Raw genomic sequence first — 18,470 nt, 5'->3', positions numbered from 1 at the left:
ATAGAAGTAGCTGTTTAAATCATCAGCATCTTTGTTGATCATGGAAGAATGGTCATGTAGCTCTGTTACATAGTTAGACCCTAGGAAATGAAAATTCTCTTGTTTGTTTTTCACTTGACTTGTTACACTTGATATAGACTTGATGGTGCTCTAGTTGGGGATGTCCCTGCTGACTGCAGGGGGGTTCAACTAGATGACCTTTAAAGGTCACTTCCAACCCAACGTGTCCTATGGTTTAATGGATTTGCATGGGAAGAGGGGGGATTTAAACTGGACATTAGGAAAAGATTCTTTACAGTGAGGGTAATGAGACACTGGAACAGGTTGTCCAGGGAGGTTGTGGATGCTCCCTCCCTGGAGATATTCATGGTCAGGTTGGATAGGGCCTTGAGCAGCTAGGTCTGGTAGAATATGTCCCTGCCCATGGCAGGAGAGCTGGAACTAGATGATCTTTAAGGTCCCTTCCAACTGAAACCATTGTATGATTCTATGTAGTTAGTGTTTTTTCTCTGTTTCTCAGCTTTACAGAAAATGCTTTTTGATGTCAGTGAGGTTTGGAAGGCTAAATGAATATAAAATAAATTTGATCTTTAGATTAGAGGTGGTATAAAATGGAGAAGTAGATATAGCTTAAAATGTATAGGCTGTCAAGTATCTGAAAACCACTGTTCTAAAATGATTCATTTTCTGTACATGGGAAGGCTTAACTCTTAGAAATAATGCTCTTTGTTACTCTGTGAGTGCAGTCACAGCTTGGATGGATTAAAAAGGTGTGTGTGAGAGAAAGGAGAGAGAAGGTGTGTAATGTCTGTTTGCCAAGTTTATGAAACATGAAATGTAAGAAGCAGAACAACAATATGAGCTCATTTTGGTAGAATGTGTTTTTTTTTTTCCTTAAGTCTTTCTTATGTTTTGCTTTGTTTTACAGTTTGCCCAGCTGGTGTCTGTCTACAAGTCGTTGGGTCCAGAGAAGTTCCCTTTAATTGAGCAAACGTTCTATCCGAATCACAAGGAAATGGTAGGTGCAAATCCTGGTACTGACTTTGCTTACTGTCTCCCTAAAACAGGATCTGTAAACACACATTTCCCTCCCCTTACAGTCTATTTCAAAAGCTACTTTGGGAGCTTTCAGAGAGATGAAGCTGGGTGACCACTTGAAAGCATTGTGCTGGTTAGCTGCAAGATTTTCAGATGTGAAGGTAGACATTTTTCAACTAACCAGCTTCAGCTCTGAGAGAGACTAAATGCTCATAAAGGCACTGAACAACTACTAAACTACAGGAGTTACTTCTATGCCTTATTTTAATCCTAGTCCTTTATGATATATTTGAAGTGTTTGGAGGTGTTGCAGAAGCCTATGTGCCTCTCTGTAGACCCTTGAAATCAGGGTGGCTGGGATTTTTGCTCTTTGTGTACCTGAGCTGACACTGACTCCCAGTCCTTTACAGACACAAATGCTTTGATAAAAAGAACAATTATGACCTTTACTCATTACCTATCTTAAGCTGCAGACATTCTTTTTTCTCACTTCTCTTATAGTTTGATTTCCAAACAGAAATTGTTTTCCTGAGGACATTTATCTTAAGAGATATTGCCAGCACTGAGAGAAACTGAGGGAGGCTTTTTGCTGGTGGAATAGACTAGCAGAGAAGCATCTATAATTTTCAGAATCCAATCCATTCAGCATGTGTCGCACAGCTGTGACTCAAGTACCACTGCAAGGTCATGATGAATATGTTTAGTTAGCTGCTTATCTAAGGTCCCCAAGCTGTAATTGCTCTGTGTGTGTCTTGAGACTCTGGCTAGCACTTTGTTATCATAGGTAGCATCTAAAATAAGCTTCAGTGACAGCAGCTGACAAAGAGTGTTTTTGAAGTAATCTTTCTCCCACATTTGTCTCATCTTTTGATACCAAAAACAGTATGGTGCAGTTCTGCTGTGTTTTTTGGTGTATTGCAGGAATGGCAGGATGACTCTCAACACTGCTTTCCCAGTTCTCCCTGCTTTCTTTGGACTGGTAAATCACAGATGATTCTACTTCTCATATAGGGCACTTCAGAAAAGATCTTTCACCATGGTTGTGTATTTAGTAAATTACAGAAAAAGGTACTTATCTGGAGCAGCAGATCTAAATATTGTCCCAGACACTCACATCTTCTCAGAAAAGAGGTTTGTGTTGATGGATTTGCCAGGAAAATGCATATCTTCATAAATTTTGTATTATTTTCTTTCATGCAAATGAAATGTTTTATGCCTTAGGGATTCATTTGCAACAGGTGGAGAAGTAGAACATCTCTTAATTTGCAAGATGCCTTTTAAACCAATAATAAGTTTTATCTCTATTTTCCCAAGAATATACAAAGTTAAAGCTTGTTTACAATTCCCTGAACACTGTTTTTCTCTCTTCATTATTTTATCAGCTATTACTCAGTCTCCACAAAGAAGTGACGATGGCATCAAGCCTGTCCAGAGTTCAAGTAGCATCTGGACCATGCTCTTAGTCATGAGGTTCAGCTTTAGGTAGTCTTGTGAGGAGTGGGAAGTTGGACTTGGTGATCCTTAGGGATCTCTTCCAAGTCCTTATATTCTGTGATTTTACTGAAAAAGCAAGGCTTGCAATGCATTGATAAACTGCAGTGCATAGAAACAAGGAAAACATCCTATAGGTCTGAGATAAGAGTGGATGTGCTAGCTTTCATTTTTCACATAGGATGATCCTGTAGAAGAGCTACCAGTTTGATCTCCAATAGATGTTCTGAACAACTGGTTCAATTCAGATTCATTAACGAGACACAAACAAGTAAGGAACCAGAGGAGATGGCCACAAGTTGCATCAGAGGAGGTTTAGGCTGGACATTAGAAGAAACTTACTTACTGAAAGGGTTCTCTAACACTGGAATAGGCTCCCCAGGGAGGTGGTTGAATTCCCACCCCTGGAGGTGTTTAAAAGAGGCAAGGATGTGATGCTGAGGGAAATGGTTTAGTGCTAGTCTTGGTAGAGTTAGAGAATGCTTGGACTTGCAAATCTTAAAGCCCTTTTCCAATCAAAATGATTCTATGATTCTAAGAAAATATATAAGGCAAAATTTGCTTGAGTATAACAAATGTTTGAGTGGGTTTTCTTCCCTTCATTTCTCTACTGTTGCTCATTAGCATCTGAACTGAGAAGTTGTCTTTTGTTTGAACTTCTGAATGTTGAGCAATTGTTTTCACATATTTCTCTATAATGAACCCTAATCTAGAGAAAATGAAGGTCTTTCAGCATTGCAGTGCCATACCAGGTTTAGAGGTGCTGTAATAACCGCTTGGGAGGAAGCTTTGATGTTTGGTTTTTCCTTTCTGTAGAAATTCTTTGGAACTTTTTAGTTTAAAAAATAATCAGGCAGTGTGCTCCAAGGTAGCATTTTACTTGTATTTCTAGAATGGGCTGGAAGATCATTTAGACATCAGAGTCTTCTGGTTGATGAGCTGAGATTGTATCACCAATCTAAATTCTGTTGGGTTTGGAACACTTTGTTACTAGCTGTCCTCTTGTGTGTTTATTTGAACAGAATTTGATGTTTACAGTTGAAAAGAATTTTTGGTTTGTGCTGTACTCACTCCTTGACTTCTTATTCTGTAATTTATAATCTCGAGCTCTCTCTCCCTCCTCCAGTGCAAATCAGTTGAGGTGGGAGGGAGCAGGGTAAAAGGCTCTTCGAGTTGAAGATGTCCCTGCTTACTGCAGGGGGTTTGGACTAGATGGCTTTTAATGGTCCCTTCCAACACACACCATTCTATCAAAAGTCCAGATCTTTGTGGGCTCACAGGATGTTAGGGGTTGGAAGGGACCTCTGGAGATCTTCCAGTCCACCCCCCCCCCAACCAGAGCAGGACCATAAAATCTAGTGCAGGTTGCACAGGAATGCATCCAGACAGGTACTGAAAGCCTCCAGAGAAGGAGACTCCGCAACCTCCCTGGGGAGCCTGTTCCAGTGCTCCATGCCATGAAGCTGAGCATGCCAGAGGTATGACCGTGCTTCTGCTTCTTTTGCTGATCATTTGTACTGAGAATCTAGGCAGTAATAACAGGCAAACAAACAAAGATGCCATTCTTTTGTGTAAAAATGGAGCTGCTTTAATGAAACACTTTTTGAACCAGAAACATTCATCTCAGACTGATTAAAACTATACAAAACGCTGTCAGGCTTTCTGAACTCATTGCTAGTTGAGTCATATCTACAGCCTTTTCCTCAGTAATTAGTTCCCTTTGTTTCACTACATTCCCACCTCTTATGTTCTCTGTCATCTTAACCATCCAGCTTTTACAACATAACTTTTGGACAATTTAATTAAAACTTAAGTGGAACTCTGAGAAAAAGCCAGCAATATTCAAGGTGGTGTTTTTACCATCATTCACCTGCACAGTCTCCTCCTTCTGTTCTTTTCTCTACTCTTTTAAGTCATGTGAGTCATTTCCCATTTAAAATCCAATGTTGCACCAGGCTGGATTTCTAGTCTAACCTTCTGTATGATACATAGACAGTTTCAAGAAGTAAAAATAAAATGCTGTAAAAAATAATCTGCTGTTGATAATATACCAATGCCACTAGAGTAAAAAATCTTGATAGGAAAATAACACATTTTGGAATGTTGTATTGTACTGAATCCATTTCATAATCGTTTCCAGTGCTGAATCTCAGGGGAAATAAACCATCATTCTGCTTTGTAGAGCTTTTCTTACCATATTTATTGAGATGGGTGGAAAGGAAAATATCTTTGCCCTGTCCACTGTGGAAAGTTTAGCTTTATGCTCAGGCAGAAATGAAACTGGATGGCCATTAATTTTAGAACACCTCATATGGGATTATTTTATGGCAGATCAGACACAAAAATGCCTTTTAAAGTGATTATGGCATACAATTAATATTACAGTCCATAAATATTGCAGGAAACATTTCACAAGGTATGTAACAAAGGCAGTCCAAACTGAGTTAGTTGAGTTTAAGGTCTAATTGCTATAAAACTGAAACAGGTTAAAAAAGCAGGAAATATCCATTTGCTGCAGAGTGCTACACAAAAGATACCATTGCATCAAAATGGATTTGGAAATAAATGCTGCATTGTACATGTATTGCATATTAATTAGCTATGTGCTTGGTTCAGACCCTGGATGGTTATTAAGCTCTTGCAGGCTTGTCTAGGAGTGGGTTTGGTTTGACCCGAGGGTGTAAGGCTTGAGTTCAAGTCTTTTTGTAAATGAGTAATTGCACTGACAGCAAATAGCACTGTTGATATTGACTCTGCAAAACCTGTTCCTTTTTGGAAGAATAAATGCAAGCTTTTTAATTTGATTTCTGTAGCTTGGACATTAAGAAGAGTTTCTTTACTGAAAGAGTGATCAGGCATTGGAACAGGCTGCCCAGGGAGGTGGTGGAGTCGCCATCCCTGGAGGTGTTCAAAAACAAGTAGAGGTGGCACTTTGGGGCATGGTCAAGTGGCTGTGGAGGGGTTCGGTAGAAGGTTGGATTCTATCTTAGAAGTCCAAATTAGCATTAGGTGATTCTTTATGCCTTTAGCAAAGCAGAACATGAGCTAAGTTTTACATCTGGAAGCATAGGGTGTTTTAATTCAGGATTGTACATAACACTAGCAAAACTGATTTACAGTAAATAAAAATGCTACCTGTTAAAAGGCATGAATTCCTCAAAGGAATAATGGCAGGCCTCCCTGTTTGCCTTGAATGTTTGCATTTCATTGGAATTGTGAAATTTTAGCCACCAAAAAAAAAGTAACTAAGAATCTTTATTCTTACAAGTGTGTTTCCAAAGCTATCCTTTAAGTATGGGTTAATGCAATTGTCAAAATCAACATTAGAAAGGTGAGCAGAATAGACCACAAAAACCATTTATGTAAGTGTTTTTGCAAGGCTATGTTATATATCCATGTGGATATGCCAAGATACATGAGACATGCTTCATTTTATGTCCGAAGTACTGCTTCATCAAAGTGAATGGTATTAGAGGTGCCTCTATGCTTACAGATGTGCTTATGTTCTTTGCAAGTCGATGTCCCAACGCTTTTAGAAGGATTGGATAGCAAACAGCCTAAAGGAACTATTTGGAACACTGGACCCTTGAACCCTTGGACAGTAACAGCTCTGATTCCTGATGAGCCCACAGGCTGGAAATGTCCCGCTGTGGTTAGTAGGAATGAGCAAAGTGTTTGTGTTAAACCTTCAAATAGATCCAATCTAACCAAATGAGACCAGAAAGGGCTAAATCTCTGCCTGTTGTTCTAAATTCCCACTGGAATGAAGGGAAAGGAACCCAGTGAACTGGTATACACCAGAACTGCCAGCTATTACAGATTCATACCCTACACGATGGTGCCATTTCTAGCACATAAGCAGTTGGACAAATGTCTGAACTTTGGCATTTACCAATTCATTTTGTAAGTTTTATGCCTGTGAGCTGAATTACTTTTGTAAACTTAAATACTTGTGAGAGTGGTTACTCACTACAGTAATCAGTTCAGAAAGGGCACCAAAACACTACATTAAAAATAGTGTAAGTTTCTAACTTAGCAAATTCATGTGGGCAGAGTATGATGTGTAGTCAGGAATGAAAATTCATGAATGTGAATGTAAATAATTAAATGTGGTTGAATATTGGAGAGCTTTTAAGAAATCACCTGCAGTGTAAGTTACTCAACATCTATTGCATATATTTTCACATGAGTTTCTAAAGCCAAGGCTCTAACAGTGCTGAAACCCAGTGGCCTGAGCACATGTATAGAGAGGCATTGTCAAGTGATGCAGCTGCCATGAGGACATGATTTCTGTAAATATAAGCACTTTTAGCCTGTCATCATTCCTATGGGTTCCCTAAAATGCTGAAGCATTGGAACATCTGCCTTCTCTTTGAACAAGGTATAGCTGCTCCGTAGGAATATTGGATTGGGTAAGAGGACTTTGATTATCAAGGGGGTTTAACTTCCTTATCAACAGTTACAACTCTCTAGATAAAACTACAACATAAGTAACATGCAAACTATGGCACACAGATTGTTTTAATCACAGAAGTGTCCACCTTGTTTCAATAGATAAGGAAACAGAGGGATTTTTTGAGTCTTTCTTATAGCACATAGTTATAATACTTTACATATACACTGTACAATAATTCTTTTGTATCAGAAGACCTTCATACAGAGAAAAAAAAAGTTCTATAAAACATTCTGTAGTTCATCAGAGAGATCTGGAGTAAAACATGGGGCTCTCATACTCTGTAGGTTAACAAATAGAGGGGGAAAATTCAGGCAATTCTTTTGTTCTTGCACATTCGCATTGGTAAAAGGGAAGCTTGTTATGCCGGAGAGGACACAGAGGAGCATTCCCAGCTTGAGCCTCCCTGAACAAAGCATAACTTTACAGAGTAGCTACCTCCAGGAGATTTGTTCCTCCTCTTGCATGAGTGCCAATTCCATGGACTCGTACTTTAGCTGTACAGGACAATTTGTGTTTGTTTCTAAGCAACAGATACATTAGACGATGGCAGTTCGAAGCTGTGAGCGTGCAGTGTTTCATGGAATTAGACTCCAAGGCTTTTTAGGAAGTGATCATTTTAAGGTTCACTGATGTCAATAAACTCTTTCTCTGGCGGAGGACCACCTCGGTACCAGCTGCAAGTGCCGTCGCTTCTCTTGATGCAGGCATAGTGCTTGGCTTGGTGCCCATATAGCTTTCTTTCGATCAGCCAGTCTGTCCAGAGGCACTCATTTGGTGCAGTGATTGAACAGGGCACCATGTAGCAGGTAGTAATCTAAATGTGAAACAAGATGTTAATTCACAGAATTGCAGAATCCCAGCATGGTGGGGGTTGGAAGGGACCTCTGGGAATCATCCAGTCCAACCCCCTGCTAAATCAGGGCCACCCACAGCAGCTTGCCCAGGATCACAATGGCTAGGTGGGTTTGGAATCTCTCCAGAGAAGAAGACTCCATAACCTCTCTGGGCAGCCTTCTTGGCCACAAGAATGCGTTGTTGGCTCATGGTGAACTTGTCTACCAAGACTCAGAGGTCCTTATTTGTGAACCTTCTTTTCATCAGGTCTCCCTCAGCTGTACTGGTGCAGGGGGTTGTTCCTCCCCAGTGCACGACTTTACTCTTGCCCTCGTTGAACTTTGTGAGGTTTCCCTCCACCCAGCTCTCCAGCCTGTCCAGGTCTTGCTGAATGGCAGCACAGCCTGAAGGGTTGTGAGCCACTCAGTATATTGCAGGTTTCTTTGTAGTGGTATTTGTTCTCAAGTAGTATGAAATATGTGGTGTCTAAGAGAACAGTTCTCACCAGTGAACCTTGTTAGTACCTGTGAGATAAGCTCCACCATTAGTGCTTCGTTCTATACTTACTTTGCAGCCACAGCCCATTTGATATCTCTGATTAAGACTCTTCTTTTGAGACAAGGATAAATCATCCCATGGTTCAATGTAGTTACATAAATGGATGAGGACTTTACCATCACTTAAAATCTGGCCTACAGCATGGAAAAGAAGCAAAACAAGACAAGCAAATCAAACTCTTTTCTTAACATTGACATCAGTTGCAAGAATACCCAAAGTTTGTAACTAATTGCACCAAATGAGTCATATTTAATACTTCTTTGAATGAATGCAGTTTTCAGGGAGAGAACTCTTCTGCTGATTGCATGCTGAATAAATATAAAAGATTTAAGAAGGGCACTTGTCAAAAGATGCTGATAATTAGCCAGCAAGAGATGGATGCAAATGCAGAAGTATGTTAAACTAGATTTTAGGGCTCTGTAGAAAGATAGATCGAAAAAGCTGTAGTTCTTTAGAACCCCAGATCTGCATGCACCTTGTCTCTTCAAGCAGGTTTGCATTTCTGGCAAATCAGTCCTCTTGCTTTTAAACAAACAGTAATGGCTTAGCTCCTATTTTCTAATTACATGATTATTGGCCCTGACTTGCTTTGAATCTTGCTTTAAGATTGTTAGATGCAGGACTGAAAATATGTAAACTCACAGAACTACTCCAGCTTTACATAATTTGTACCTTTCAATGCATTTGTATCATTTAATACATAAATACTTTGGTTTTTAAACAAGGCATGCCATAGTTTTACAAGGTCCATCTAAGCAGCCCCTTCTCCTTTTAGAGGTAGGTAGATTTTGTTATATTTTACCTGTCAAAAGATACTGTTTTTTGTTGTTAGCTTCTAGTTTCACTCCACAGAGTGATGAATCAAAAGGGGTATAGACATACTGGACATCCTTCAGCTTTTCAAATCCTTTAAACATCTGAAAATCACCAGAAACAGAAAGTCAGTAGTGGAAAACAAACATGACAATTAAAACCTAGCTGCAAACAGCAGCTGAAAGAAATGTATGGTGTCTATATGCCATGCACACACCAGTTACATTAAGTGTTACACCAAGAGGCTTTAAAAATGGCTCTAAAGTCTGAACTTAGATAAGAAGACACCAACAATTAGATCTCTACATTAAACAAAATGTTAATTTTAGAAGGAAGTTAGGTCTTTAAGTATTTAAGTTTTCTTTTAGTGTGCTTTTTCACAGAATCACAGAATTGTCAGGGTTGGAAGTGACCTCGTTTCAAACCCCCTGCATAGGCAGAGACACTTTCCACTAGATCAGGTTGCCCAGAACCACATCCAACCTGGCCTTTAAAACCTCCATGGATGGGGCTTCCACCACCCCCCTGGGCAAGCTGTTCCAGGCTCACCACATCCTTATGGTGAAGAACTTCTCCCTAACATCTAATCTAAATCTACGTTCCTCTAGTTCTGCTCTGTTCCTCCTAGTCCTATCACTACCTGTCATGGTAGTGATCTTTACAAATCAGCCTCACATGTTTTTCCCCATAAAATCCCCTAAACTGCATTTCGTAACACTACCTGACACCCTAAAAAGTCCCTCACCAGCTTTCTTGTACGCCCTCTTCAGATATTGGAAGGGCACAATAAGCTCTTTCAGCATCTTTAACAGATCTTTAAAGCTTTGTCTTCAATTTATATTCTTCTGGCATCTTCCATTTGAGAAGTAACACAGAGCTAATGTGCTGCAGCATTATATGATGCAAAGATCTCTCATTATATCAGCATGAGAAATTTAATCTTGATGCTGCAAAAATGGGATCCAGCTCTTACTACTTCTCTCCTACAGCACCAAAAATGGATTGGTTGAGGATTAAGAGCCCTAGCAATGCTCAGGTTGGCTGCTCCTTGACTGGCATTTCCAACTCTTAAATAAGCCATTAAAATATCAAAATGAATTTAGTTGTGGCCAAACATGAGGGCGAACCATAAGATGCTAATCAACCTCAGAATGCCTGTCAGCACCTAGCATGACATCACTGAAAGGCCAGCACTTCGGGGGCCCCATGCAGTGACATCATGCTGTGTGCTGACAGCTGTGGACAACTGCAAGGCTCACAGCTCCCAAGGGCAGGCTCTCCCACTTGCAGCTGGCGTCACTGGAAAATGTGTTTGTGCTACTCCCGTTCTCTCAGGAGATTTGAGTATTACAGGGCACCAGAAAGTACACTCTAGTATGTTGATTTTTCTGAAGGTTTATTTATGGAATAAGAAGAGCCAAAGTTGCTGTCACTGGGCTTCTGATCCAAAAATATTAGAATGTGAATTTGAAACACTCTGTAGAAAAAACAAACGCACCAAACCCAATGAAAGCAAACAAACAAACCCCAAAGCAATGTCCTGCACAAAGCAGCAGTGAAAGTAATGGAAAACATGTATGATGGTGCTGATTAAAATGGGTTCAATTTAATTAGATCAAAGTAGTCTAGCCCAAAATGAAGTTCTCAGAACGATGCTCAGATGAAGAGGTAGGAGGAAGCTGCCCAGGTGTGAGGGAGAATCTGCCTGATGATAGCCCAGCATGTCAGCAGGAGCCCTGGTGGGCCTTCCTCAACCTACCAAAGAGCTATTGGGTTCCTGAAATGTGAATCCCCTGCTTCTGTTATGCTTATATCTGTTGTATTCAGGGTGTAGGTACTGGACAGAGTGTGTAGTACACAGTAACTACATGAACTCTGCAAGTTTCCTCTGACTTATGTTGCCTCCACATTCAGAATACTTTGGTTGGGATACAATGTCTATTAGGGTACAAATGTTTAATACCTCAACACTTATCTAAATTAATTGAAGAGGCATTATGCATATAACACTGTAAAAGAGAAAGATAAAGATCCATAGGAGCTCACAATGGAAATCTAGGTAGTATTTTCTGAAAGACCAGAACAGGCTCCCCAAGGAGGTGGATGAATCCCATTCCTGGAGGTGTCTCAGAAAGTCAGAGGTGTGGTGCTGAGGGACATGTTTTAGCCCAGCCTTGGTAGAGTTAGAGAATGGTTGGATTTGATTATATTAAAAGACTCTGCCAAACAATGTTTAAATGAGTTTGGTGCTTGTTTTGTAGAGGCTTTCTGATTGCTTGGTTGGGTTATTCTGGAAATGACAGTCTGACCTATCTTGAGTTTTGATCTAGACATTTGGTAAAGCATTTCTTGAGACTGTAATCTTCTGTTTAACTCTGTAAATCATGCATGATCTTGTCAATCATATTCTCTCATCTCCTAACACTATGGCTACTTTATAAAGAGGTAAGATGGCTTGATTCACTTCTGCTCTGTGTGGTCTATCTACATGTGAGGTTCTGCTGAGACTTTATTGAGGTAGGAAAATAGGGTGAGAAATTGAGAAAATACAGAGAGATGCAAGCCTGATACTAAAGTCTGTATTGGCACTGTCCCTGTCCTCCTGAGGTATAGAACCATAGTATAATTATAGCCAGTGCATAGCTATTGCTTTAAGGCCTTTTTTAAGACTATCTGTATTACTTTAAGTGTCTCAGACATTTTCCTGTTATAACAATTGCACTCTTCCATCTCCATTATTCTCTGAGCCTTTTCAGCTGTATCATGGCTTCTTTTCTTGGCTTTATATGCTGATTAATATCTGGTTTTAAGTCTGTATGCATCATTGTGAAGTGCAGATACCATTGTGTTTTGCTTAAATACTTCCTCCTCTTCCAACTGTTAAGGAGACTCTATCTCTTGTATCACAGAATAATAGACTGCATGGGGCCCTGAGCAACCTGGGCTACTGAGAGCTGTCCCTGCCCATGGCAAGAGGGATTGGAACTACTTCATAGAAACATAGAATCAACCAGGTTGGAAGAGACCTCCAAGTTCATCCAGTCCAACCTGTCACCCAGCCCTGTCCAGTCAACCAGACCATGGCACTGAGTGCCTCATCCAGGCTTTGCTTGAGCACCTCCAGGGACAGTGACTCCACCACCTCCCTGGGCAGCCCATTCCAATGCCAATCACTCTCTGGCAAGAACTTCCTCCTAACATTCAGCCTATACCTCCCCTGACGCAACTTGAGACTGTGTCCCCTTGTTCTGTTGCTGGTTGCCTGGCAGAAGAGACCAACCCCACCTGGCTACAGCCTCCCTTCAGGTAGTTGCAGACAGCAATGAGGTCACCCCTGAGTCTCCTCTTCTTCAGGCTGCACACCTCCAGCTCCCTCAGCTATTCCACCAAAGAGTCACAGTTTACTAAAGATCTTCACTCACCTATTCTGTGCTGCAAATATTTCAAATGAAAATATTTTTTCTTTCTGTTTGTTTTCTTGGGTTTGTTAGAGACACCGAACCCCTGTTGGACAGCCCAAGTGCCAGTGTGGAAACCTCAGCTTCAACCTCTTCTTAGCTTTTCTGACCTGTTTCTCTTTAATCTTCTACAGAATCATCAAATTGTTTGGGTTGGGAAAGACCTTTAATATAATTGAGTCCATCTCTCAGGTTGTCCAGTCCTAGCTGTCTTCCCTCCTGAAGCTTAGTGGAATTAAATAAAGATCTCTGAGTGATGGCTGAGTTTTGAATAGATCTCCACTTATGGAGACGTGGGAGAAACTCCAAAGCAGCTCCAATATGTGAAGGTACTGCAGAGATTTCACTGTGCTGTTACTGAAGAGCAGGATTACAGACTGAAAACAGCAATAGAGACTAGACTTCTCCTTCTTTTCTGTGCTGAAGTCTAGGATGATTTGCATTTCTATAAAGTTCTAAAGTGTTGCAGGGTAGCAACAGAAAAATCAAGTTCTAAAGGGAGGAAAGAGAATAGTTTTGATATTTATAGACTTATTTCTGTAAAGAAACATTTGAAAGTACCTTTAATAGTTTGAGAAGGCAGAAATTGGCAGCTGGTGAAGGGTTTGGGAGCTTGTTTTAGCAAGGGAGAAAGAACTGGCTTGTTGAAGTTGCTATAAAACCTAAAGTGAAGTCATCTGTGATAACTATTCTTGTGTATATTTTGAGATGATGTTGTTTACTACAGATTTTTCTTCTTAGAAGCCCTGTGGGCTGATCTGCTGATAGAATTTGGAGAACTGGCAATTCTTTAAAGGCACGTAGCCATTCATAATGAGGTACTCAAGTGTTCCTTGAAAATGTAACACTACAAGCCAATGCAAATAATGCAAAACAATGTTCTACAATGAAAGAAAAAGCAGGGGGGAGGGAGAGAAAACCACCTAGAGACCCTACAACCTTTACCAAACAAAACTCCCACCAGTTCACAGTCACACATTTTAATTGTACAAGACTACCCTTCTGTTTTGCACTCTAGAAACAGGTAGATTGTTAGGGGTTTTTTTACATCAATGCGAGTTTCATAGAATCACAGGATGCTTTTGCTTGAAAAGGACCTTTTAAAGCTCATCCGGGCCACCCTCCTGCAGTCAGCAGGGGCATCTGCAACTAGAGCAGGTTGCTCAGAGCCCCAAACAACCTGACCTGGAATGGCTCCAGGGATGGGGCTTCTCCCACCTGGGCACCCTGGCCAAGGTCTCGTCACTCTCACCAAAGAAGAAAATCTTCCTTATTGCTAATCTGAATCTCCCTCTTTTTAAATTTAAAACTATCATCCCTTGTCCTATCACAACAGGTTCTACTTCAAAGCCTGTCCCCACCCTATCAGCCCCTTGAAGTACTGAAGCGGCTATGAGGATGCTGAAGGGACTGGAGCACTGGAACTGTTTAGTCTGAAGACTGAAAGGGGACCTGATCAATGTCTATAAATATCTGAGGGCTTGGAGGTCAGGAAGGAAGGGACAAGGACAGACTCTGCTCACTTATGCCCTGGGATAGGACAAGGGGCAATGGATGGAAACTGCAGCACAGGAAGTTTCACCTCCACATGAGGAAGAACTTCTTTACTGTAAGGGTGACAGAATTCTGACCAGGCTCCCCAGGCAGGTTTTGGAGTCTCCTTCTCTGGAGACTTTCCAGCCCTGTCTGGATATGTTCTTGTGCAACCTGCACTAGATGATATGGTCTTGTTCTGTCAGTAGGGTTGGACTGGAAGATCTCCAGAGATCCCTTCCAACCCCTAGCATCCTGTGAGCCTGTGATTTATTCTGTGCAGTTCGCTTGGCTCTAACCTTGCAGGCAGCTGGAGCTTTCTCCATCTTAAAGCACTTAGGGCTCAACTGTAGTCAATTGTTATCAGCATCAAACTTCAAAATAGCTAAGTGATTCCATGTACCTTTATTTGTTTGATTTCATACCGGATCATTTTGTGGGTATCAAGAGGGTCATCACTGGCAGGAACCACCTTTTCGCTGATTATTTTTGCTCGAATTACTGTAAAATAGAGAAAAAAGGTTTAAATGCAAGTAGGTACGTGCCTAATTGTACAAGCAATAGTGCAAATCATACTGATAGATTTTAACATTGCTTTTAGACTTCATCTAGAAGCAGAATTTAAGGCTTTTTAATGTAAGACCACTGGACTGAGTCAACTCCTGAAAATGAAAATAAGTGGGCTGCCTGTGATATAAAGCTCAGTTTCCATGAACCTGGAAATCTAAATTAGGCTGCTACTCAGCTTTCACAAAAAACTGTCCACCAAAACCTTTGAAAGTCTCAAATCCCATAAAATGTTATGAGAGACCTCTCATTACAATCAGTCAGCAAAGGGAAAGGACACTTCTGTTGATGACAGAAGAATCGCTAATCAGTTAAACAGACTCAAAGCTAATGCTCTGAAAGCCTGTGCCAGACAAGATTAAAGCATCAATTTGGAGCATGAAATCAGAAGACAAGAGAGAGGAGTCGTTCTTTCACTTGTTTGAGTCTCTGGATTTGAGCATTTTCCTGAAAATAACACATCATAACTTCTGTTAACCTGTGTAAATTCATTACTCCCTCTTTTGATATTTTATTTCTTTCCTATTTTGACACTTTGTTTCCTAAATAGACAAGGAAAGTATGAGATTTTTTTTTTTTTTTTGAAAGAAGAAATGGTTTATTTTGCTATCTGAGGCATCTCTTTTGTACAGGGTGTTTAAAATACACCAGGCACAAAGAATAACTGGATTCTGAAAGTATGGGATATAACCAAAATTTATCTGGGGATTTATATTCCCTAGGAGTATTGAGAGGTCCTGGGTTTGCTCAGTTCTGGATGGCTGCTGTCACAGCTCCTCTGCAGATGTTATACTTGTTAGAACCATCTGTATCTGCGTGAAGGGATGCTGGCAAAGGCTGGAGCAATCAACAGTTAAACTCCACTTCATCTCTAAGCCAGATCTGCTCTTGGACAGAGATGGATCTGTGTAAGGATGTCTAAACCTGCAGGTGCAAAAGGGATCAGGAAATGTTCTTTATTACGAAGGCAACTCTCAGACACCTTCTTTTTTATTTTTCATATAAAATAAACCAATCTGTCATATTTAGTATGATAAAGGCATGATGTTCCATAGGATAAGTTAGGTTAGAAGTCTTTGAGTGTTGACCAGTCCCCACACTCAGAATACTTAGGGAAGTGCCTAGATAAGCTATGAATATCCTCAAGGATCAAGATTCTGCTGGTTCCCCCAGCCCCTGTTCCAGGGTTTGACCACTCTTACAATCATAGAAGCATAGAATCATTAAGGCTGAAAAAGACCTCTAAAGATCATCAAGTCCAAACACCACTATGCCTACTCTTACTGTGAGATCCTCGTACTTGACTGAGACTGAGAGATCCTCATCCTTGACTGAGAGAATGCAGAGGATAATATTCACCATCAAAATCATGGTCTTCAAAAACAACAAAGAAAGCCCCAATAACAACCCAACCCCCAAACCATTTATTTGCTAGATTGGCCTGTAAACATAATTTGTAAAGGAAAGAAATAGGAAGCCCAGACTCTGATTTTCCCTGCAGCCAGAGGTCAGTCCCATCAAATAATGGGCAATTCTTAGTTCCTCACTCACTTGCAGAGCAAACAAGCTGCAACAATCAACGTGGTGCAGATGCCTACAGCTTCAAAGCTTGAGTCCTCTATCTTTTGGCACAACTCTCCCTCTTCCCAAGCCATTTAAACTCTTTTAAAAGAACACTTTAGACTTAAGGGTTGGATTGGAAAGAAAAAATTCTTTAAAGTCTGAAGAGCAAAGTCCTCACTTCCAATGGTAAGTGGCTGCATCTCTTTAATCATCTGCAGATGAGTTGTGTTCCCACAAATTAAAAGTGCTTCTGAAGGGCTTTGATCTGATTCCAGGGGAGAAGTGGTGTAGATCGTGTGTACTCTACGGCTGCAAAGGTCAAATTAGAATCACATTGGTTTTTTTCCCTTTGCATCATGGCTTCCTAAAAAATGAGGTTTTTCATTAAAGAGCTTATTCACTGTAGAAAGTAAGGGGTGAGACAACATTTAGGAGCTAGCTCCATTATGTTCTTAATACCATAATGTGATTTATATGCAGGAAGTCTTTTCCTCCCTACTCAATACAAACATTCGTAGGATAATTAAACCTACTTTCCCCCTTGTGTTTAATGTTGAAGCATTACTCATTTTCATATTTTTATTAAATTCTGCTTGTTAGCCTCTCAGAGGAGCATTACAGATGATCAATGATAGCTCAGAGGGTCTCTGTGCAGTAATGCAAAACTGGAAGCATAACATTTGGGGATTTGTTATTAAAAGATCTTTTTCTGGGTGTGTAGAAGAAAATGAAAAGTGGGGATTTTTTATGCTGTGTTTTGTTCATTTGTTTGTTTAAGAGAAAGCTTCCAGATGGTGAAGGAAGACAAAATTAAGTTGTTTGGTTTTTTTACAACGACAAGCAAGTTTTATTGTTACAGGATGTCTGTATCTTTAGTGATGGGGGTTTGACTTCTCTGTTCTCCTGAAACCAGATTCAAATGCATGAAGATTTTTTTGGTCCTTTTAATCCTTCTTGGGTTTCTTTTTTCTGGGCTTAAATTTTAACAATTTTCCCCCCTCTTCAATCAGTGTCATCTAGCTGTCTCCTAAAAACTCTTATTCATGTGGCTGCTTCTGGTTTCAACCACAAGCACTTCCTGATTTAGCATTCCTGAGCCTGGCCATCTCCTTCTCACTTGTGGTTCAGAGGGTGGGTAGAGCTCAGGATTCCTCCTCATCTGCACTTCTTTCCAAGAAATGGTTTCAAGTTCAGCACGGTGGGCTTGGCTTCTCTACTTGACTGAGGACAACCTCTGCTTGTTCAGTGTAATAGGGACATTTTATCTGCCAGCCAGTGATTGGTTCCTGATGAGGAATTTGCATATTTGAAATACATATGCATAGTTTTCATTTTTGAATGCCAGTAATTCCATCTGCCACAAATTCCTTCTGCAGTAAAAACACATACTGGTGTTCAGCAGCCGTTCACTCAGTAGTAGGCCTGGAACAGGATGCCCAGGACACTAGTGGAGTCCCCATCCCTGGAGGGGATGTTAGTGCCATGGAGATGTGATGCTGGGGGACGTGATTTAGTAGTGACCCAGCAGTGCTGGGATACCAGTTGGAGTCCATGATGTTAAAGGTCTCCTCCACCCAAAACAATTCTATGATTCAGTAGCAGGATGAAGTAGATTTCAGTGGTAGAAGGTAGTAGGAGATTTCAGTAGCAAGATGCAGGAGATTTCAGTAGTAGGGTGTAGTAGAATTCAGTAGTAGGGCATAGCATTTCTAGGGAACTGGCACTTTGTAACTCAGGCTACTTTTATAATGCTTAAACTTTTATCTTCATGTTGTAGCTGAAGTTGTCTGAGGTAACTGTACTGAAGTTAATGTGATCAAAGCCATGCAGGGGGCAGGCAGAGCCACAGAACAGAGTCTAGTGGCAGTTAGTGACTGCCATAGTGATGCTCAGTTCACAGTGGCAAGTGTCTGAGCTGGTGTCAAAGCCTACAGCAGCTATAGCAGGATAATGTTGTGTTTCTAAATCAGCTTGGTTAATGGACTTCCTTCTTAGGAATGTGTTAAGAATAATAATGTTCCTTCTTTCCTGAACAATAATAAACACCTTCCCCTATTTCTACATCAACAAAAGGTTACTTGGAAGGTGGCAAAGGAGAGACCTCACTTCTTATAACATCAGATACCTCTGCATTTATGCAGTCAGAAGGAAAATGTTTG

At 40.6% G+C, this 18,470-nt stretch overlaps 2 protein-coding genes across 3 annotated transcripts in view; one reads left to right on the top strand and one right to left on the bottom strand.

Moving 5' to 3' along the window:
- Positions 1–18,470, top strand: part of SYN2 (synapsin II) — a 197,614-nt gene that overhangs the window by 101,026 nt on the left and 78,118 nt on the right. For both annotated transcript variants that reach the window (XM_064156345.1, XM_064156344.1), the window contains exon 5: positions 929–1,018. In XM_064156345.1, coding sequence (XP_064012415.1) covers positions 929–1,018 — 90 coding nt within the window. The remainder of the gene's footprint in view (positions 1–928; positions 1,019–18,470) is intronic.
- The window catches only part of TIMP4 (TIMP metallopeptidase inhibitor 4), a 28,649-nt gene continuing 14,270 nt past the window's right edge, over positions 4,092–18,470 (bottom strand). The window contains exons 2-5 of the mRNA XM_064156343.1: positions 14,585–14,682; positions 9,180–9,294; positions 8,387–8,511; positions 4,092–7,799 (exon numbers count right to left, since the gene is read on the bottom strand). Of these exons, the coding sequence (XP_064012413.1) occupies positions 7,602–7,799; positions 8,387–8,511; positions 9,180–9,294; positions 14,585–14,682 (536 nt within the window). The 3' untranslated portion in view covers positions 4,092–7,601. The remainder of the gene's footprint in view (positions 7,800–8,386; positions 8,512–9,179; positions 9,295–14,584; positions 14,683–18,470) is intronic.

This window comes from Pogoniulus pusillus, chromosome 16 (assembly GCF_015220805.1).
Source record: "Pogoniulus pusillus isolate bPogPus1 chromosome 16, bPogPus1.pri, whole genome shotgun sequence".
Classification (NCBI taxonomy): domain Eukaryota; kingdom Metazoa; phylum Chordata; class Aves; order Piciformes; family Lybiidae; genus Pogoniulus; species Pogoniulus pusillus.
Note: the sequence above shows the minus strand (reverse complement) of the source record. Positions and strands in the feature narration are given on the sequence as shown.